The sequence below is a fragment of the Lonchura striata genome, chromosome 18 (assembly GCF_046129695.1).
Source record: "Lonchura striata isolate bLonStr1 chromosome 18, bLonStr1.mat, whole genome shotgun sequence".
In the NCBI taxonomy this organism is placed as follows: Eukaryota; Metazoa; Chordata; class Aves; order Passeriformes; family Estrildidae; genus Lonchura; species Lonchura striata.
Window position 1 is genome coordinate 9,946,169 of NC_134620.1, and position 23,095 is coordinate 9,969,263.

Genomic DNA, 23,095 nt, shown 5'->3' on the forward strand with positions numbered 1-23,095 from the left:
GCCACAGCAATGCAAATACTAATAATGTATAATTAATCTGTATAATCTAATTCATATCACAAATATGTCCAACTCAAATGTTCAAAAACTAACCTGCTAGAATTGTAAGTAGCTCAGTCAGTACTCCCTACACTGACTAAAAAGCACTTCCTATTAATTTTGAGCTCACAGTATGATCACTTGTTTCATTCACAGTCATTTCCTTGAACTCAGTACAATCATGTTATCCAAAACCACACCTCTAGATATCTCCTGGTCATCAAAAAGATAAAATGTTTAAGGCAGAAAAACATGTTCTGGCAAATTATCTCAAAGCAATAGGATATGAAGCACAATTTGTGTAATTTTTTTTTTCTTTTTCCTTCCTTTCAGTCTTGTGAAAATCATTGCAAAACATTCCCACTTTATGTCTGCAATTTCCCAGGATCCAGCTTTTTACCACTGTCAATTGTATCTGCCCAATTTTTATTCTGAATATTGGACTCCCTCTGATGCAGCTCTGGTTACATTCCGAAGTTCTCCAATTTCTTTCAAAGCCTTCTGTCTCCTAGTGCACCAAAATTAGGCATGTCACTCATCTGTGAAGTCCTAAATAATTCCATTCCCTGCCTCCATATCTGCTCCTTATTTTCTTCACTTTCTGGTGCATTTATCTGATTCTGCTTGCCAGGCTTCTTTTGTGCTCATTCCTATACTCCAACACAGCAGCACTTACTTGCTCTGTTTCAAAACTTGTTTCAAACTCTTGCCACTATGCAATTCTCCTGTTAGAGAAACAGGTAAGTTCTGAATGTATAACAAAAACAACTCTCAATGTTTGAAAGGCTTACAAGGCACACAGAATAATGGGGGTCCAAAAACTTAAGAGACTTGAAGTATTTATATATTAGTAGTAATAGTAGTAGTAGTAGTAGTAGTAAGTGCAGCATGCCATAAATAATTGTTTCTCAGTCTTTACTCAGCCCTTGACTTCCATTAATTTCCCTGGGAGATCTGACTGAGCTGAACTCCAGTAACACATGTACTGCAACAACAGCTGCTTCTTTAGCTTAAGGGAGAAGCAGCTGTGTTCCACAGTTGGTTTGAAAGGAGTGAAGATGGTGCTGGGGACTGCTAAGGACTCAACTCTAAAAGTGGACTTTTATTTAAAGTAATCAATCCAACAATGGCAAATCTAAGGAGTGCCCAGAGGGAGAAACACGAGAGAGGGCTTTGTTCATGAATAGCTGATGCTTTTCCTAACTGTGCAGGCAACATGGAAAGAAAGTTAGTAAAATAATACAGTAGCAGACTGCTGGCACTAGTTACCAATGGAAAGAGCTCACCATGAATGAAAACCTAACAGAGCTACTTCTCCTGAACTGCATAACCTGATTCAGCCCTTGTTTGGACCTTCCTTTGAGCTCTCTCCTCTTTGGCTTTGGTCCAGTTCTTTTCTTTCCTTCTGCATCTTTCACCATACAAGCCATACACAAACCTTTCCTTTCCCCACATTTCAACTGACTTGCCTGTCAGTTATTTTTCCTTTGCTCAGCCTCTCCCTTCTCTCCTCAAAAGGCACTGCAGAAATTACAGTGGAAGGTAGAGATGGAATGAGAGGATTTAAAGAGGGAATACATGAGAAAGGTACTTATAAACTCAAGAATTCAGTTATCATGATGATACTGCTGTTTCATGAGTGGCCACATGTTCTAACACTCTTAGATGCAGCTTTTCTTCCTTTTTTCTTTCCCATTCAAATCACCTTCTTCATTTGTTAAATAGGCTTGTTAGAGTATGGTCTGTGGGGAGGTGAAGAGGCAAGGAGATGGGAAGCAGAAATACACTGAGATTTTGGCAAAAGCATTTTGTTCTATGTGATTTTTTTCCTTCTTGTCTTTTTCTGTGTGCCATGAAGAAAAGCCATCTTCTTCCTGAAAAAAACCCATGTATTATCCCCTCTTCTGATCTCATCTATGCTAGAGTTTTGTCAGAACTCTAGAAATCACTGTGTGTATATGGTGCAGAGGTCTGATCATACTGCTAGCAATGTGGAAGTAAGAAAAATTAATGTCAAAACATAAATGATATCAAAAGTACTTGCATGAGTAACAGTATCACTTCAGATATAGTTTTAAAAGATATTTTACAGTTGTTTAAAAGGGATGTTAACATTTCAGGTGTCCTGGACATTATAAATTATGCTGATGTGGGGAATAAAAAGAAACAATCATTATGATAGTACAGTACTTATGATGTTCTTTGGTGCTTTGGGAAAATTATAATTTTATCTTTCTCAATATATTCTTTAGAACAGACACAGTAAAGACAAACACAAACATGGCAGAGATTACAATTATATATACTACATTTTTTCGCAGTAAACCCTAATTTTAAGTAGTGCTAAAACAACAAAAAAATTTAATGCAAAGTTAATGAAGACTCTTGAAGAACATGACTGATTCAGAAGGTCTGAATCCTTAGCACTAGCCAGGATGCTATTTTTCCCCATTAAAACTCATATTCATTTTTCATTACAGAACAATGGGGTTGATAAAAACAATAGTTTTTGTTTTGATCAGAGTTCTGGCATGCTTGACATTGCAATATAGATCTGACAGCTGGTCCACAGCCAAAGGAGTCTAGTCTCATTCAAAAAGCTTTCTTCTACTTCATAACAACTTCCTCCGTAACACAGAATGTCTGGGAGCTCAAAACAACCAATATTAACAAACAGAAGGTAGAACAGGTCTCCAAATTGTGGAATAGATACCGTAAGTAGGATGTCAGCTACTTCAATGGATAGAATTTTTCTTGAAGTGACAATATTTCCTACTGCATGCAGCACGGGACTCATCACAGGGCGCCTCGCTGCAGCTGTCACTACCAGTTGAAAGAATCTGAATAAGCAAAGTTTTGGAAACATTGCCCAATGGTTTTAGGCATGACTCTCATTAATTTTAGATCTTAATCTATGGCATAGTTCAGTTCTAGCTTCTGAACAAGTTTAGCATGGAAGAGTCTTTGCCTAAATTCAATATGCATTTCTACAACTGAACTGAATCTATTTCTACAGGAAATTATCCAAACTGCATATAAAACTATTAATGCTATAAAGAAACAAAAAATATACTTATACTGTCAGCAACCAATTTGAACATGTAACTGATTGCTTAATTTAGGCTATTAATATAAAGGTGTAAGTTGCTTTTGTTTAATTTGCCTTTTTTTATTAGTTTTAGTAACTCTGAAAGAAAAATATTAAAATGGACTCCTCACAGGCCTTCTTGTTTCTCAAGTCTTAGAACAGATCTCTCTTTATTCAGGAACTAAACTACCAACATAGCCCCATAAATTCTCATTTGATTACCTTACAGTAATTTTTATACTTAGACTAAGTTGTTAGACAAAAGGTTAGGAATCACATTTCAACTGTTAAGTGCATTTTCAAGTTATGATGATTTTTGGCCCAGTCTAACCAGTATAATAACAATGATGACATGGTAAAACAAGAGATTCTTCTAGTTAGTACTTGTTTAAATTTTTGTAAGCTCTTAGAAAATAAGTGAATGGATATTGGAAAAACTGCCAGGAATTTCCTCATATTACGGATTTCTTTCATCTGAAGAAAACAGGAAGCTGTAGTAGCAGGGACATCCTGTCTTTGTTAGGTTATACTCAGATGCACATCCTCAAATACATATATCCTATTAACACAGAAGAAGAGCAGTCCTGGAAGAGAAAGAAGAGCTAAATAATTTATTGTGGACTTTCAATACTGCAGAAAGGGAAGAAGTGCTACTTTTAAACAAATTTTCACCATTTTCTCACGATCCTGTACTGAAATAAAAAAAACAGTGGTATTGCTGAATTGTATTTCACAGTCTTGACAGATGTAATTTGCTGTGAAAATTACTGGGGTGGAGGAAGAACAGGGGTCTGCATGTTGGAGAGCACAGGACACATGCAGGTATAGGGGATCACAGAATCCCAGAGTGGTCTGGGTTGGAAGGGAACTTAAAGAACACCCAGTTCCAAGTCCCCAGCCCTGCCAGGATGCAGGCAGGCCATCAGTATTGCAGGCAACCCTGCTTTTCCCTTCCTCCAGCACAGTGCCACTGCTGGAGCAGTGAAGGAGCCTCATTGTGCTGTGAGCAGAGAGAAGGCAGGAATTCCAGGAGGGGAAAGGTTCCCTTTGAAGCACATGGCACCAAGAGCTTCCCAGTGACCATGGCAACAGCTCAGTGGGTTCCCAGCCTGAGAACCAAGTTACTACAGCCATGCCTCAAAAACAAAAAAAGTCTGAAAGAAGGAGAGAGGGGGAGGTGGGGATGGGGGTGTGGGGGAGAGAAGCTGAAGCAAAATTAGCCTGGCAGAAACTGAGCGGCTCCCTGGTAGGCAAATCCAGCCAATAATGCTGCTCGGGTTCACGGGGTTTCCTTTTCATTTCCAAAAGCTTTCTTCTTCCTCTGTCATTCCCCTTCTAGCCCTATTCAGGAGCTCATAAGATCAGTAAAACCCAGGCCTTTGCTTTGCCTGCATGCAGCATGGCCTCAAACAGGGCTGCACTGTGATCAAAGGTAGTGGTAAAACACAGCTGCCACACACACTCCTTGCCTCAACCAAGGCCCAGTTTCCACAGGCACTCTTACCAACAGAGACATTTTTTAGAACACTTTCATTTCCATTATATCATATAAAGAAGGGCAAGCAATGACTAAGAAAGATGAGCAATTATAAAATCAATACAAATTACAAATCAATATGAAAATTGACTCATTAAATTCTGTATAAGCTACCTGTGGATAAACAACTAGAGTAGAACTTCTAAATACACAGGCCCAAAGTTTTACTTAAAAAAAAAATTCAAACAAAAACACCACCCCAAATCGACAACCAAAACCAGCAGTATGAATAAAGCCATACAAAACTTTTTACCAGATTCATGTGTCATGCAATTTACCTCTACAGCTTTTAACTAGTCTACATTCTGCTTCACCATATTCCAAACTTTCAACAATATCACCCCTATGATGCCCCACCTTGGGGGCAAGTTAAATCAAATTTAATGAGGAATAAACTGTAGGTTTGCATTCCTTGATTTCTTTCTCCTTTTCTATATGGAAAAAATTTCATTTCCTTTCCCTGTTCAAGACCAGCCCTCCCCCATTTTCCTTTCTTTTCCTTCCCCTTCTCCCTTACTTTTCTTTTTCCTTGTCCTTCTATTTTTCCTCCTCTCTCTCCCTCCCTCCCTCTCCTCTCCCATTCCTTTCCCTTTCACATTTTCTTTTAAGTCAGCTGCCAAATCCTAAAAATAACCAGAAGAAGACACATATACACATGCAGCAGGTTTGATATTTACCCAGTCAAAATAGTTCACAGGCCACACTGAATCCTCACATAGGAATTTGTGTACCAAACTGCAGGGAAACAGAACTTTTCAGAGACCCAGACAACCACAGCAGAACTTATTCTCACTGATAAGATAATCAGGCTGACTTAACTGATAGATCTGAAAGAAGCTCAGAGCTGATGCTCCTGCTGCTGTCTGCACTCAACAATATTCCAGGAATTCTGAGAAGTCCTTCTACTAAATCAGGACACAACTTGAGCAGACTGAGAACTGAGCAGAAGGGTTGCTAGCAAAAGATAGAGAGGAGAAACTATAGCAGAGAGCATGAAATAGGGAAGAAATATTTCATGAACAGAAGAATATATAGAAAAAAAAAATAACAATGAAATGCAGTGCAGTATTGACTAGAACCTTGGCCAGACACTTTTCACCTGTTGAAATTGCTACATATAAACTGGCACATTTGGAACTCTATGCCCCAATTCTCTGGACACACCCTATGTCACATCACCATCATTATACATCAGAGTAGATGCTACAGAGCTCCTGAAGCAAGCCAGAGTCTGCTGCTCAGCAGGCCAAGCTTTATGAAGCTAACATCAGCAGATACTGAGCTGAACTTACTCTGGAGATGGGTGTGGCTTTGGGGACATGGGGAGTACAGAGGACATGGTGGGATTTGGCACATAGCAGTGGGCCAGGTATAGAATTTTAACTTCTTTTTTTTTGTGCAGGGTACCTATGGTTCAACTCTTTAAATCTATTTTGTACATCTATTTTCTCACATAATTTTCAAGAGCCTGACAGATAGGACTGGCCAGATTTCTTCCTGAAATTGCTTGCCTCAAGATTAAACTTACTCCTGGAGTTTGCCTATGGCTCAGTATGCTTCTTTCAGGACTCAATCTTCTCTAATTCCCATCCTCACACGACTCGACCCCAGATTTTAGCTTTCTAACAACAAAGAAGCAAGACCTAGAATTTCTGTGAAACAAAAACAGTTTTCCAACTTAGAAAAAAAAGGCTGTATTATGCTGAAATTCAATAGAAAGGGAAGTCACTTCTTAATGAGATGTTTTCAACCATGTACCACAAGTCAAACCAGCAGCAACTTTTAGACAAGCAGATGGCTTCCCATTTCCTTGGAAAGGTGAAGCTTTTACAAGTTTTGTTTATAAATTTACAGAGCCAAGTTTTAGGTAAAAAACGGTCAACCTGCAATTTTATTTTCTGAATGATACACTGCTAACTTGAAGTCACCAACACAATCCTACCACATTTAGGCAGCTGGATTTTAGGATAAATCCCTGTTATGCAGTAGTTTTCAGCTACTCAGTTGCTGGTAGAACTTGTGGCCTATGCTCTTTCACATACTTTCATGCTCTTTCACATACTTTCAAACCCTCTAGACTTCAAATGCCAACATATAATAACCTCAACACTCAAAAATTCTAAGGCATGAACAAAAGAAGGTCACCTTTCTGCTTTCTTTTTTTAACATATCTGGGAGCAGTAATGGCATATTAGTGACTTCACCCCATAAAACAAAGAGAAAAGTTTTGCCTTAAGATTCCAGAGGCCCCATTACATGGCAAGAATCGAGGATTAAGAAAATTTTTAATTTTTTACCAGTACAATAAAATTCACTTGGTATTAGAATTATTTATCCTGCAATGAAAGTGAATAAAACTGTCTAGGTTTGAAAGCTTCTACTTCCCCAAAAAGAGGAAATTAATGTATGTATTATCAGAAAATTGGGTCTAAGGAAAATCAGTAAGATGCTTTAATTTTTGACTCCTTTGACCAAGTAAGAATCACAGTTGCAATACACCCTTTCCACTCCAATACTGCTTCTGCTGAAAAGCCATTTTTGCTTTCATATTTGTTAGGTTCCTACAGAGCTCAAAAAGGGAATGCTCAGCTCCCCATCACCACCTCTATCAAGTGACTTAGGACAGCATCTTTCCCTGAAGTACCTCAGTGAAAATAGGCAAAACAAGAATGTTTTGTGGAATAAGGGAAGCTTTCCCTGGATTTATTTCTTGCTGATTTTTCCTTGAAATGAACTAATCCTTCCAAGAAACAGTTACATGAAGCCCCAAACTATCCCCTTACCTTTCCTAAGACAGTGAGGCATGGCTTAGGTTCCAACTCTGGCTGTTCCAATTTCACCACTCCTACCCAGCCATATTCATACAGGTCTTCCTCATCATTGCTATTACACAGTCCAAGTGGATGCATCTGAAACAGAATCAGAAAGAAACTTTTAACCAATCATTAGAATTCAAAACCATACAGACATATAAATAAATAATAGATTAAAGTATATTTGTTTTAAGTTAACATATACCAGAAAAACTGAAATATAAGGCTGCATACATTAAGAATTCAGTACATTTCTGAAGCATGCCATGAGTACAAAATCCTTGCTATTTTATATAAGCTGTCATCTTGCTTATAAAAAATCATAATTAGTAACAATTAAATGTGATTTTAAGTCCTTTGCTCCAATCTAAAATTCTTAACTACAAAGCCCCCCTTGGTACTACAAACCTACAAACTGTTTGGCAGAGTCCCTTATAAAAGCTTTACACATCATTAAGATCCAGACCCCACGTTTCAGAGCCATTATCACATTTTTTTTAGCAATTATACAGTATTAACAGTCTGTCATCCTTTGAAACAATCCTATCATGTAAGCCAAAGTAACTTCCTAACCATTGTGAAGCACTCTGGTTTGTTTTCTGAATCCAAATGCTGTGGGGGGCAAGGCTATCATGAAGTGAGAAACTTCAGTCTCCTTTCAGACATTTGTGTTTCTTACACTAGGCAACAATATGTCTTTGTTTTAATTTCAGATATTTAATCTGTTCCTCCTCCTTCCAACACTTGGTGTACTCTAACTACAGTAGTTACTCTAATTTTATTATGGCAAGGAGCTTCCTAAAAATTGTTTGCCTTTTCCAAATTTGCTGTCCTTCCTTAGGATAATATCTTTGTGTATAAACTAGAGTGTCATACATCTCACTTCTTATACTGTATACTGTCTTCTCCTTGTTCTGTTTTTCCTTCCTGTTTCCCAGACGTTAACATAAATTCAGAGGTCCTTGGAAAAAAAGTCTGCACTTCATCCAGTTTAGTGTCTTTCCTTAAATCTTAACTTTATCAAACTAGCTTAAGAAAACCACAAACTGATACCAACACTATGACAACTCTGCTTTCTAGTAGCTGATTATAATAGGAGGAGATTATACTGCTCAATAATTTACATATATATACCCCTCACTAATCCATGCAAAGTAGCACCATGTAATGGCCCCTAATCCTACCATCACTTCTGCATCACCAGCTTGTCGTTTTGTCCTTTTCTCCCATGTCTTGTACCCTGACTTCCATTTTGCAAGTGATACAATACATAGAGTGCTATTTATATTATCTTGTGGGGCCCTAACTTTCTGAATAACTTGGGTGATTACTGTAAAAGATGGGAAACATGACAGTGAATTGACACAATACAGGGATTTTCCTACCACTCGTTATTTTTCAAGATTCATCACCAATATGTTCCAAGAAAAAAAACAAGCCACACTGTACCAGGTAGGCTCTTAATTTAGCCTTTTTCCTTTTTTTTTTTTCTCCTCTAAATGAGTTACTATCACACACTGCTGAGCAGTCTACCATCTCACATGGATGAGCAATTTAACTTAGAGCTAAAAGCTTGGGGGAAGTATTATTACTGGAATATGAACCACTCTGTACACTCAGTATCTGATGGATAAACTCTTCAGCACAGACACAAAAACAGAGGCTGGAGTCAGGCAGAGTTCCCTCTCCTAAACTGCCAGGGCAGATATACCAACATAATCAACTCCACAAAGAGTCTATGGGATCCTTTAAGCAAACCCAAACTTTAATCAATATTAAGCATCTAAAGAAACAGGGAATCATTTCCTTGATGTAATTCCCTTGACATAGGGTGTATCAATTGAGCTTTGAAACCATAACCCGTATCTAAGAAGTTTCTAGTTCAAAATCCTTGAAATATGCTAGGGCACTTTGCACATGCCTAAAAGGGTAAAACTGAAACCACAACTCAGGTGCTTTTATCCAAGGTTACAAAATCTGTATACATTGCTGAGGGTCTAAAATAACTTTATAAAGAGCCGCAGCAATTTTATGTGGGTTAGTGTTACAGGGCAGACAAACATTAAACCAACAGATGAAGAATACTTTGCTCTGTAACTCTATCACCTAAAAAGTCCTGATGATTAAAAGAGAACTTTCACCCTTTTGCCCTTTTTTTTATGTCTGCCAGGATAAGGCGTTATAGTATTACAAAATGCTGTATGAACAGCTCAGGATCTTTCTACACACTGTCTCGTGTATAGAAAAGCTTTGGTCTTTTTTTCCCAACCACAGGATAAATAACAGCTCTATCCACTTCAGTCCAGAGAAAAAGGACTAAAGAAGGTAGAAGGCCAAAAGAACAGAAATTCTTTCCACTGCCACTTTGCTCTGGAATACTGTTACTCTGTACCAGCTTCCAAGTGTGAATGACCCTCTGGATCAGAATCACCAAGCACACTCTGCAGTTTTGTCCCTGGAAATCAGTATAAACCTGAAGCTGAAAGAGCTTCTTCTCTTCCTTTTACAAACATGTATTAAAGACAGAAAAAAACCCAGAATCAATAACAAGGCCAGTAAGACGTGGGCTTCAATGACAGAAAATTTTTTGTCCAGAAAAGCACTCCACCACTCCAAGCCACAAGTAGTTGGTAGATTCTGCTTGGATACCACAAGCTTACTATTGTAGTGATCTCTGTAGATCATGACAGATAAAATATACTGTAATCTCCCAAACCAGAGATATCAACTAAAAGTGCAATACAAGCATGTGAATTTAAGAATTCAAGCCCGAAACACTGGTTTTACTTCTGATTAGGTGCCCACATGGAATGAAACACCATTCACTGGGACTGATGGTGCTTATGACAGGACTCATCCAGTGCAAGTGTATGTCATGTTCTCATGGTTTCCTGTCAAAATACAAGTGAATTAATCACTGAATCATAGAACACAATAAAGTAAGGCTAAATGAAAATATCTATCAGGCCTGGGGAGGATCCAGGGTGTTTCTCCATCACAGACATATTTTACTTTAAACACACTAAACAAAAGAGATGATGGACAACCTATAATAAATAAATAAATTAAACAATGATTTTCTGTGAGGTGGAAAATTATCAGTAGGTTCAAACTGTCACAGTAAAAAGCAAATTCAAAACACTACAGTGCACAAGCTTCTGAAAAGAAGCAGAACTATTAAATCCTTTTGTGAGGACTTGAACTCTTTATTGCTGTACAGCCTGAAACAACAGACATGCCATATAACTTTCCCACCTGGAATGCACTTGGCATGGATTCATCTCTACCCACATGAATTCACATTCCTTCACTAGACAGGCTTTTGAAATAAAATTTATGAGGTTTTGCAGTGCTCAAAAGAAAACATAAAAAATGAGTCAACCTGAATAGGAACTCTATCATCAGGGAAAGCTTTCTCCTAAACCAGGTGTAGCCTCTGGTAACTGCAAGGAAGAGAGCTCCTTTCCTGGCTTACCCCAGGTGTATGGAAGCATATCCTGGCAACTCAGTTCAGATTTCGGATACTTTTGGCTACCCAGCTGCTCAGTGTCCTGCCACCGCTTCCAAGCTCTAAGTCTTGTTTCCTTCCTCCAATCCCTTTTCCCAGGAAAGTTTCTTCTAAAGGAAAGATCCAAAGTCTAAAGTGCAACAAGGCTCAAGTGAAATAAGGTAATCAAACAATGTGTTTTATAGGAAGCAGGAAAACCATTAGTACACTTCTGCAGTAAGCATCTACCCTGTCAAAACTCCACAAAAAGTGGAGTCAGTGTACATACTTTATCCAAAATGCAGTAAGTCACCAAACATATTTTGAACAAATAACAACTTCATTCACCAAAAAGTAGTAGAGGTTGCAGAGTGTCTGATTCAGTGACAATCCAGTATTTTGGTGCTAGACTCACCAATAGTTGGATGGAATAGACATAGGGAAAAAGAGGCACACTCACAAATACAGAAATATTCCTTGGAAATGCAGAGAATTAGGAAACCATTAGGAGCTCAAACTGGCAAGAGGTGTCAAGACTAACAAGTTTATTAACAGCAAGAAGAATTGCAAACAATAAATGTCTGCTACTGAATGGGGTTGGCACAAAGCAGTAACAAAACAAGCAACCAACAGCTGTAAAGAGGCCAAGTTAGGAATCATCCATGCAAACCTGGCCTAAGGTGTCCAAGGAATCTGAGAGGATGCCTCCAGGTGAATTAGTGAATTATTAGAGCTGGCTGCTGTAATTGCAATGTCAAGCTCTATTATTTTTCACAGGTCGTGGGGACTGAGGGAAGACCCCTGATGCCAGGAAAAGAACACCACACTCATCTGCAACATCCAAGAAGACAGATCTGGGAAACCCCAGTGTGGTCAGCCTCTCTTCAGTACCTCAGAAAATCATGGAACAGATCTTTATGACAGCTATTTCCAGGGACATAAAACCAAGATGGCAGCTGAAAACACCAATCTGGATTTACTAGGCATAATTGATGCTTGACCAATCTCTGTATCTTTTCTGATGAAGCAACTTGCTCTGTGGATGACAGGAGAGCTGTGGATGTCATTTACTTTGACTTCAGTGAAGATTTGACATCCCAATCCTTGACATCAACATCCTTGCTGACAAACTGCCAAGACATGGATTAGTGTCCTGGTTTAATTTTCTTCTTAGTAGCTGGTACAGTGCTGTGTTTTACACTAAGTGTGAGAATAATGTTAATAACACACTGATGTTTTAGCTGTTTCTAAGAAGTGATTATATCAAAGACTTTTCAGTTTCCCATGCTCCACAGTGAGCAGGTACACAAAAAGCTTAAGTGATTATTAAAATAACCAATGTGAGACCAAGAAGGCTGAAAACCAGTCACGTTAAGCATTCACAACACTAATTTTTTTGCCATTCTTATGAAATTTTAGCTCCTTACCTATGAAAAGAAAAACTACTTCTTAAGAATTAAAAACTTTGTACTCATTCTTGAAAACAGGCTTGAGTCCCCTCAGCTGATGGAGATTTACCACTAATTGTCACCACCACTGCAATTTTGATCTTCAGCACAATACAGCTACTCATACAACTGCATCACCACAAGACTATTTGTTCTACCACCTACAAATACAGCAGAATGAAGAACTTAACTTTTCCATCTCCATTTACTCTTCTGCATTGGCACAGCAACCTGTTACCAAAAACTGATTTAAGGTTCTTCACTGCAATATTCCAACCCAGCATAACTAAGACTTCACCAGAAAGAAAAGGCTCAGGTCTTAACTCCACTGTGTCATGATTTGAAAAATGCTTCAGCAGAATGTGCCATTACAGATAAGCAATCCAAAACTGTACAAACAGAGGGAAGAATTTTTTAAGAACTGAAGAGCAGGTTTTTTTAAAAAAAGGTTAGGCATTGCTATTGTTTCTGCAGCCTCATGATAAAACATGAGGCTTTTTTATGCTGGCTGGAGCTGGAACACAGCAGCCTTTTTAGAAAAGGTGAAAGCCAGAAGCATTTCCCCATCACTCTGCAGCTTTGCCATACAGAGAAGAATGTTTATTCACCAGTACAAGTAGAAAACTGTTAGAACATGGTTTCTTTTCCCTTTCAGGCATATTTTTTTCTGTTTTAAAGAAGTACATCCTGCAAAAAACCAAACTGCCACAAAATGTAACATGATAGGACCTGAGCATTTCAGCAGTGTGCTTTTCTTGGCTATCAGTTGTGACCATGCCATCCAACCCAGTGGTCAGCACTGAACCCACAAGTGGCTTCCACTCAACTTTCTCTACAGCAAGAGCATCAGGCATTCCTGAAATCCTCTCACAGTCCACTTACTCCAGGAAGTATGCCAAAAGGGATGATGAGAAATCCAGTCTGTGCTGTAATTGAATGTAAAACCAGAGATACTCAGTTGAACACATCCACCATGCAGGACAGGCCAGGCCAATTCTACAGTGCAGACTGGCCAGTGCTGCACAAAGTCCACCAGATCCTGTGAAAAGGAGCAGTAAGTTTTGAAGGGCAGCCAAAGGAGGTTTTGTTAACTAGGGAACCAGATCTTAGCAATGATCTAGTTCATCAGCAAACCAATTCACCTGTGCCATGGTCCAGCTTCAAATCCCTCAGCAGGAGAACTGCCTGAAAGACATTCCCAGGCATCCTCCTGCTAGGACTGATACCCACAGCATGTGCACAGCAACACAAATTTACAAACCTAAACTCAGCACAATTGCAGCAGATCTGCTGCACAAGCAGGGATTGAACTGCCTAAGCCATGCAGCCAAAGCAGCTGGGCACTAATTATTCCAAACACTGCAAAGGAAGCTCCTGGTCCATTCAAACAGAAAACTGGTGTCTCCTTCCTTTAAAGCATCTTAAAAAGCAAAACTCCCATGAAAAGATGTACATACTGTAGACAATTTGAAGGAAGATTTCTTCTCTCAGGAATTTAAGTGTTTTGATTACACCAAGTTCTCCTACCATAGTATTGACAGGACAAAGGAGAACAACGCCATATTTACAATTGTGGCTTTTTCCCCCCCTCTTGAAACTGGTGGAAAGATGCTGGCAAAAAGTGAAAGCACAATGTCACTAAGGATGGGAGAAACTGGACAGAAAATGTGGAATAAAAATATACCTTCATAAATTACTTTTAGCAGAAGGCCAGTAGCTACACGATAAAACAAAAGAGTTTTTTGTTCTATAACAAACAAGACAGCCCCCCAAAACACACTAATTACCTGAACTTCAGACAGTTATAACTGGCTGGGAAAAGCAGGGTTATCTTACATGTCATGAAAAACTGCATTTCTCCCATAGCACTCAAGCAGGGACTTACAACTGAAAATATTAGGTCACTGCCATATGATCTCCCTGGCTTAAGTTAAAGGCCTGATATGGAGTTACCAATACTCTGCAACTAAGTTTTCTAGCAGAAAGTGGAGTAGGAAGCATGAAGACACCCTGACAAAGACCGTACAACATAATGGGATTTGTTCAACCTTTGGGAGTGTTAGGGGCCCAGAAAGAATGAATACAACTATTCAACAACAAAAGCCAAACAAACAACAAAAACAACAAAACCAAACAAAACTAAACCCCCAAACAAACAAACTACCAAACCCAGCTGACAGGAGCTGTTCATATAAAGAACCTTAAAAGAAATTTCGCTTTGCATTCCCTCGTCAAAAGCACACAAGATGCGCACTTTGAAAATTTGGCTGTGATAAAAATTCCAGGAGGGAATCAGAAGACAACACACACACGTGCACATACCTGAGAAGGTAGTATTTCATTTTAAAAAAGCACACAGCTCGGAAAAGTCTCAGAGCAATTTATTTGCCAATTGTATTTTAGCAAGGAAGTTTAGCAGATTGGCAGATCTGATGCTGACCCAGAATTTCACAGTACTGTGAGACTCCAGACCAGCAGTGACTGTTGTTTGTATCTGCACACTCATTTGAGATGTCCAAAACTCACTACAGTTCATTTTTCTGACACCTGAACTGGTCTAGATCCTGGCTTTCCAGACAGTCCTTGATGTAGTAAGAGGTGACCTCTGACAAGAGAAGATATTGTGTATTTTGCAATAAGCTACTAACAAGCAGAGCTGGTTTGCTTGCATTCAGGTTTGTGGGGAACTTTGCTAGACAGAAAAGGATAGGGAAGGAGAGAAAGAGAAGTTAAAAATAACACAAATTATTTTGGTGGCATCATTTGGGTTAGAAAGTGAAGATCCAATTAAACAGCAGTATAAGGATATACTAATTACATTTGGAGATCACAGATACCCCCTCGCCCTATTCTTCTAATTTTGGGTGGAATGCTGCACTGAGGCATTTCAGCTGCATACACAGATACGTCCAGATTATTTTCTTTATGTTTGCTGTAAAATACCCTCAAACATACATTACTCCTGCCTTTATTCATCAATATTCCACATCAATGTCAACTACCATTCTGCTCTCCTTGCCACACTTTGATGAAGATTCATTTCATCACTGAGAAAATTTGAAAAAAGAGATGGTAAAATTTGTAAAAGTGTGTAAACACTGTTACTTAAAATGTTCTGTCCTAAATAACCTCACCTTTCACCTAGTGAAAATTGGATGTGTTAGATCCCTTATACTTCTTACCCTACAGCTACTGCCCCTATAATGCCCTTATGAAGGATATTCTCAGTATTTAGCAAAGTCTCATTTTTTGGATTTCCAAAAGTAGTCAGTGTCCATGCCAAATGTGACCCAGCCACAGAGCTCTAGTTCATCCCTCTCCACCTCACACCACAGCCTTCATTAACAAGGTGATTATATTGTCCTGTCTCCAAGAGGAAGCATTCACTGGGGCAAGAGGGAGGGAAGAGGAACAGAGAGCATGCACACAGAGAAAGGCTGCACTATAACTAAGAACAATATTGTACTTAAAAAGAGGGATGGGGGAAGGGAAATAATGTGAGTAGATTGTTACAGAAGAACGCAGAGCCCTTACCACAATACTATTCAAACTTCCTTTGTCCTATATACACATGCCAAGCAGGAACTCTGTATTTCTGCCAGAAACCATTTTCCATATGCATGACAACATTTTATCTATATAGAGAGGTAAAAGCCAGAGAGGAGAGGAAAAAAAAAAAAAAAGAAAAAAAAAAAAAAGGTGAGAATGCAGAAAGAAATGAGGCTTAAAATGCACAACACTCCATTCCATCCCCCTTCCCCTCACGCCAACCTCTCATCTATAATCCAACACAAGAGAGACAACAGGCAAACAGCAAGAGGTCATCTTCAAAGGGCTGGTTGCCAAGGGAGGCCAGTGGAAAGAGCGAAGGCATGTCCTCATCAAAGTCCAGCAGCTGTGGGAGAGCCACAGAGGTGCAGCTTCCCCTGGGGCTGCAGTGAAATTCAGAGATGGAGGATAAAGCTGGAGCTGGCAATATAAAGTGGGCAGCTTTGCACTTTGCTTCAGGGGAAGCACAAAAGAGAAGGGTTAGGATATTTTAATCCTTCTCTCCACCCATTTTTGCACTTGAGATGCTTCAACTACTGTTTAAGCTCATCAAGATATGTTGTGTAAAATATGCTGCAGTAGGCAGAAGGTAGCAGCAAGGATCAGCTTTCTACTCACTTGAAAATTAAAATTTTGTCTCAGTGACTATGCTTAGAAGAGGGATGGAAAAGGTACAGCAGAGAATGCACAGCCAGCTGTAGCTTCATTACTGCTCAGAGAAAACATAAATACATCTTCACAGCTGGAGCCTGGGAGGCAGTCACACAATAAACACTGCCTGCAAACACTACCCAACAAAATATGTGTTATTTTTCTAGGAGAAACTGTGGCATGACAAATAACAGACTCCAAGCTACCTGCACTATTTGCCTAAAAATTAGAAGCCAACATAACAGCAATCCCAGACTCTTGCTTTTCAGAATCCTCATAACTTTTTGAGGCATTTTTATTAAATATACACATGATGGCCAAATGTAAAAATTAATCCCCTAGCCCTCAAATACAGGAAAAGCAGCTGCAAATGTAAGCAGTGAAATCTAACAGATGAATAAAAATCTAAATGCAAAGAGGAATTAAAATTGCTCTATTATGAACAAAAAATTTAAAATCCAAGAAATAATTAAAATGTTAACATTGTAGATTTCAAAATCTAGGAGATACTCTAGTTTAGAAAACTCATTTTTCCCCAATAGAACTTTGTTGTAATTTTCTCTAAAGTGTCTTAATTAGCTGACAGAGTTTAAAAGTACAGTTGTTGGATTATCAAGTAATGGTAGGATAGAAATAATTTCATTATATTTACCTCCCACATCACGCCCAGTATCTTCCCCAAAACAAAGAAGGGAAGCAGCTGGCATCTGCTAAGGATGAACAGACACACTTCTTGAGCGTGTGTTTTGGAGCATGAAGTTTCAGTTGCTGTCAGCACAGTGGCAGCCTGAGTGCTAATTCAAATGGCACCAAAGCTACATGGTTTGAACAAATCCTCTGGGTTGCAATACAAAAAAAAAGCTGTCAGTAAAAAAGGTTTTAATATTTAGAAAATTCTTGATAACTACCCTTGACTGCAAGTCAGCCTGGAAGTACCATTAGGGAAGGAAAAGACAGATCAGTGACACAGTCAGCTTTAGTCAGCATGAAAAAGAGTTTTTTCAAGGCTGAAATGTAATAGCTCATAGCCTAAAGATCAACTCTGTTTCTCAGTTTAGTATGGAAATATTCAAATGATGTTTGAATATTTACACATACACTCTTTCAAGGGTCTATGAAGCATACTATCTCTGGCCAATAGAAAAGTTCCTTCAGCCTGTGTTGCACAAGATGCTCTTTAAAGTTTTTGAATATGATGAAAATTGAACAGCCTGAACTAGAACACTGATTTTGTGTCTTTCAGAGTGATGTGATGGAGACAAACAAACCTCCACCTCAGAGTGCTCTCAACTCAGTGATGGAGTAAGGATTTTGTTTCCCAGAGCTCGCAGCATGCCCTGAGGCACAGGTCCAGCAGAGGTGGGATTCCAGCAGTGCCTGCTCTCACTGCCCAGACCAGACTTGCCAGCACCCACTCTTCTTCTCCACATTCTCCCCCAGCTGCTCCTCCCACACTGAATTAATTATTTCTAAGGAATACTATTTACTGCTCTGTCTTGATATGAAAGTACCTGTGCTACATACTCTGTTCAGTCTTTCCTCATTCCTCTGCCATAAATCACCCAGTTCTGACCAAGTCGATTGCAAATCCCTTCACACATCTCTCTCTCAAGATATTAGAGAAAGAAAAATATTGGAATCAGCTATGGGTATTATGGGTCTTCATTACTTCTTTGTTATGCTGCTATTAGTCAGAATATTTTGGACACCTCCCCTTACTTCTTACCTTTGCAAAGATTTCTGTGAAGCTTAACTTTTAAGATTCCTAAGCTTATAAATAGCTGACTTGAGAAAAATGATCATATTCTTGTGTTGAATTTTGTCATAAAGTACAAAGCCTCTCCTGGTCTCTACATTTAACTTTAGCTTACACTGCAACAACGAAAAAATGTTCTAAGAAAATCTTTGTGACAGTTTACAATCTGAAGGTAGTGTTCATCTTAAATTGTTTCTCAAAGTTTGCCTTTTGGTCAGATCTTTACCTTTTATAAGCCATTCTGGACCAATACACAAACCAGTAAAGTTTACAGAAGTTGTTTCCAACTCCAGCTGTCACATGCCTTCTCATATCCCTGTTTCCCCATATTCTGCTCCAAGCTTTCCTCTCCAAAACTTATCATTTGACCTTCCTTTCATCTGATAACCCAAATTACTTCAATGGATTGTACTCAACTTATAGCTTCTGCCCACATGAAAACATTTTAATGTGTTAGGTAACTTTTAGAGGGCAAGGACCCAAAAGGGAAAGCAGAGGTCTCCAAATAGGTACTGTTTGCTTCCAAACTGCCTCGCTTTCTCCAGCATCAAGTTTTCAAGAAATTACTTCCACGATACCCTTCATAATCTGCACCTGCTTTGCATGTTTTCTGACAAAATCCAAACATCACACCTAGTTTTATGTGCACTTCTCTGTCAGCTCCAATCAGCACAATCTCTGTGGAGATACAGGTCAAATACAAGCCAAAGTCACTTCTGTGGGTACACAAGACAAGGCTCTAGAACAGGATGTGACAAAAGAACACAATCTCCTTTACTGGAAGGTGAGATGCCCCTGCCCAGAGAGGAACTGAGAACTTTAAAAGAAGTACAGGTCAGTATGTAAATCAGGCGCCAAGAGTTCTTCCTGAAAACATATTACGGTTTAACATTTGGGTTTTTCCACAAAAGAAAAATACCTGCTGCGCTGGGTTCTCCATTTCAGGCAAAGCAATGAGTAATGCACTGCTTCAACACTTTCCATTACAAGAATTCAGTGCACATTGCAATCTTTCATATCACCAGACAGAAAGCACTTAAATCCACTGGGGGAAAATCGCCCTTCTTAAAATCTACCACCTGATGGCAGCCTGTGGCTTCGGTCCTATTGTTCCAAGTGGCAACTGGCAACCATTTTGAGTGAGATTAGCTCTACCCTGAGTCACCACTGAAGAATGCTCCCAGTAGAGAGAATGACTTGAAAATCAAAAGCTGTGCTTGGTTCTAACGTTGCACATTGCTGAACTGGTCTCTGCAAACATTTCCATTCCACACACTCTGAAATCCATCCTGCCTCTTTCAGGCCTAATTTGTTTTGTTTTGCAACAGGAAATAACCAGCTTAAATGTAACACAGGCTCCACAACTCAGTCCAGTGCATAATTCATAAGTCTTGGTCAGATCAAAAGTTGACTTGATGGCCAGTTGCACTCCCTGCTCACAGCCTGTGCTTTGACATCTTGAACCAGAATCGGAATTATTCCGCACCCAACTAATTATCACTTCTTTGCTCTTTTTAATTTATCAAAGGCACTTGCAGGAACTTAGCACTTGGTGCCTGAAGGATTCAATTAATGTTATTTAAAGGCAAACGAACAATAATGGAAGTTTCTGGAATTCTGGATTCCTGATGCACTCGCTTTTCATTACAAGGAGTTTATGCCTGATCTAAGAACAAAATCAAATTCCACTTTGAATAAAAAAACTACAAAAAGTGAACTGTTTTACAGAACAATAAACCAAAACATGTTTTCTCAGCTTTTTCTGAGAAATTTTAATATACATACTTATCATATTACAGCACAACAGGTACCAGAAATTTCTAAAGTTAAATTTTTGCCATAATTAAAATAACGGGCCCAATTCAACCTTAAATTTCAGGTGCTTGTGCTGTATTTCAGGATACATCAGAAGTTCCTCCTCCCTTTTCCATCTCTTCCAGATGATTCCTCCTTCATATGGTCACTAATCTATTGCCTCAATTCTCCTCTCTTCAAGACCAGCCCTTCACCATTTCACTCCCACCCCATGCTGCCCCTTTTTTCTCTCATCCAACTCCTCCAGCCTGGCACACAACCCATGCTAATAAATCCAGTCAAGCCTATTGGCTTGGGTGTAGTGCTGTGTATCTCCTGCTGGCACACCTCAACACTGAGGTATGCCTCAGTGATTGGGAAATGAATGCTGTAAACTGCACTCCAAAAACACAGCAGTGTGGGGTGAACCTCTGCAGGACATTCCCCTCACATGTCAGGAAGTTTGGACAGTGCAGGGAATGAGGTAAGATACTATGAGAAAAGAAAATACAGTGTTGTGGTTAAAGCAGATGAATGCTTCCCAACAGAGGGATTGCTTCCTCTGCCACAGGACTCCTATGCAATGTTGGGCAAGTCAAAAGCAGCCATGCAGGGTGTGACCAAAAATCCAAACAGCACAGTAACCTATCCCCAACAGTTGCTAAGTACAGAAATTCAGAGAATATGAAAAGCAGGAAAAATAAGGAATGTTTATGCTTTAGATACAGCCTCTTAATTATGGCTATCAGCAATTAAGACCTCCAGAGCTGAGATTTCACCCAAATATTGTGTTTAAGTAAGCAATACATCTATGTTCCATGTTTTTACCTAATTCCTTTGGAATGACACACATGCTTATGGCTTTTACACCATCCTACAGCAAGAAACACAACCTACTGTTTTTTAAATCTACTTTATTTCGCTTTACTGTAAAGCTGTTTTGTGAATTTCACTGAGAATGCTCTGATAATCATAGTGCAAAAACAACCAATATTTTTTTCCTTAATCACGTCTTGACATCAGACTTTATTCAAAGTCTCTTGTTAACAGCCTCTTTTCCAAACTGCTAAAATTCAGATCTTTTTCAATGAATGTCACACTGTTACATGACTCAGATGATCCATAGCTTGTGACCCATCTGCTCCATTATCTACTCTCCTCTTCCACTTTTATGATGCACTGCACTTTTATATGCAGCATTCAAGCTCTTAGAGCCCAATGGTGCTCACCAAGTCTTCTGCTTTGCTCTCTGATAATTTGCCCTCTTACCTTTCCTGCTAATTGCAACATCCCATGAAATTTTCAGTGTAAGGACAAGGTTTTCAGAATACCCTTTATTCTTAAGAAGGGAAAGAAATCTTAGCCACAATTTTGAGAAGCTTTTTATGATGCTTCTTTGTCCTTCCTGGTGCATAGCTCCAGCTTGTATTACAATTAACCGAGATCAGCACTGATAACCTGCTGTACATACAGCTGTGACTTGGGAGAATCCCTTTAACCAAGGTCCATAAAAGGCACATTCAACAATGGGAAAGCAGAAAATGTGGCAGACACAGAAATAAAAACAAAGTCATGGAATCTCTGCCGAATCACAAAAACAAACAGGAAAGGCTAGGCATTATGAAAAGAACAACCACACTCACAGGCTCATCTTTGCCCTCCACTGCTGGGGAACCTCTAATTTTGTCTGTAGTATTTAAATAACACTGAATTGGTGTTCATTTTTAAAAATAAATGTAAGAGTCCATTCCATCAGGCATTTTGAGAATAGTTTATCTATCTATAGAAAGCTAATATATATCACAATCACCAAAGGCCATAACAGAAAAACATCTGTGCTGGAAAAGCCATGGTTAGGATGCTTCACTGACTGCCACACAACATGCAGCCTCTTTCAGGTAGCTAACAGTACAGCAAAGTATTTACTAGCAGTCTTGAAACAGTCATTCTAGCTCAAGAAATCACAATCTCCCCCAAAAAATATAGCCATTCAAGTAAACTTATCTTTGTATGATGAGGCAACAGACAGAATTACTTTATTTCTACCTGTAATACTATTGTTCTCTATAAAAAGTTAGCACATTTCCTCTTAGATTAACAACCTTTTCTAGTTTCTTACACAAAAGAAAATCTGAATGAACAAATCAGACATAGTAGCTGACAGTTCTACAGCTCTGTTCCTATATATACTCCCTCAGGCTGGAGTCTGAGTAAAACCTGTTCATGATCAAACTCATCTGCTCACTATCATCATCAGCTTCCTGTTCATTCATCAGTATATGAATGGCTACAATAGGACCATCAAGACAAAAGATGGCTTCAGAGGGAATGTCTAACAGAGGAAGAAGTTACATCAGCCTTATGCTCCTTTGTTCACAAAGCTCTGACCATTAATAGCAGCTAAAGACAAGGCAGCTGCTGCACAGAATTAGGAAGAGACAGAAAGAACAATTACTTCCTGGCAACGTTTTTCCCCTGCAGCTCAAAAAAAAAAAAAATCACAATGAAGAGTAAGAGAATGAGAAAAATTCTGGAGATTTAGTTGTCTTCCCCCCAATCTTGTTAATGAGCAATGGAAGTAGGTACCTGTCAGACATGCCAATAAAACTGCTGTTCTACACCTCCTACACTACACACAGCAATGTGGACTCCACTGCTCTTAGAAAATAAAGTACAGTGTCACAGTGTGCAGCAACCCCCAAAACCAAAACAGATCTTCCCTAGGTGCTCTCAAATTTAGACAACACATAAAGTAATGGACTGGAAAAAAATAGGAAAGAAAAACCCATCAAGGGCTCTCCTGTAGAACTTGATCCTTATGGAAAGACCTAAGCCACAAGCTGGCAGAGCCTGGAAGCATGTACTGCAGAATTCTCACCATATGCTTGCTCTAATCTTACATTCCTTCACAAGTATCTGCTACTGATTTCTGC

The 23,095-nt window shown here is 39.1% G+C and overlaps 1 protein-coding gene across 1 annotated transcript in view; it reads right to left on the reverse strand.

Annotated features, from left to right (window-relative positions):
- The window catches only part of ZNRF3 (zinc and ring finger 3), a 66,201-nt gene that overhangs the window by 22,443 nt on the left and 20,663 nt on the right, over positions 1-23,095 (reverse strand). Inside the window, exon 2 of the mRNA XM_021544737.3 lies at positions 7,448-7,573. Coding sequence (XP_021400412.2) covers positions 7,448-7,573 — 126 coding nt within the window. The remainder of the gene's footprint in view (positions 1-7,447; positions 7,574-23,095) is intronic.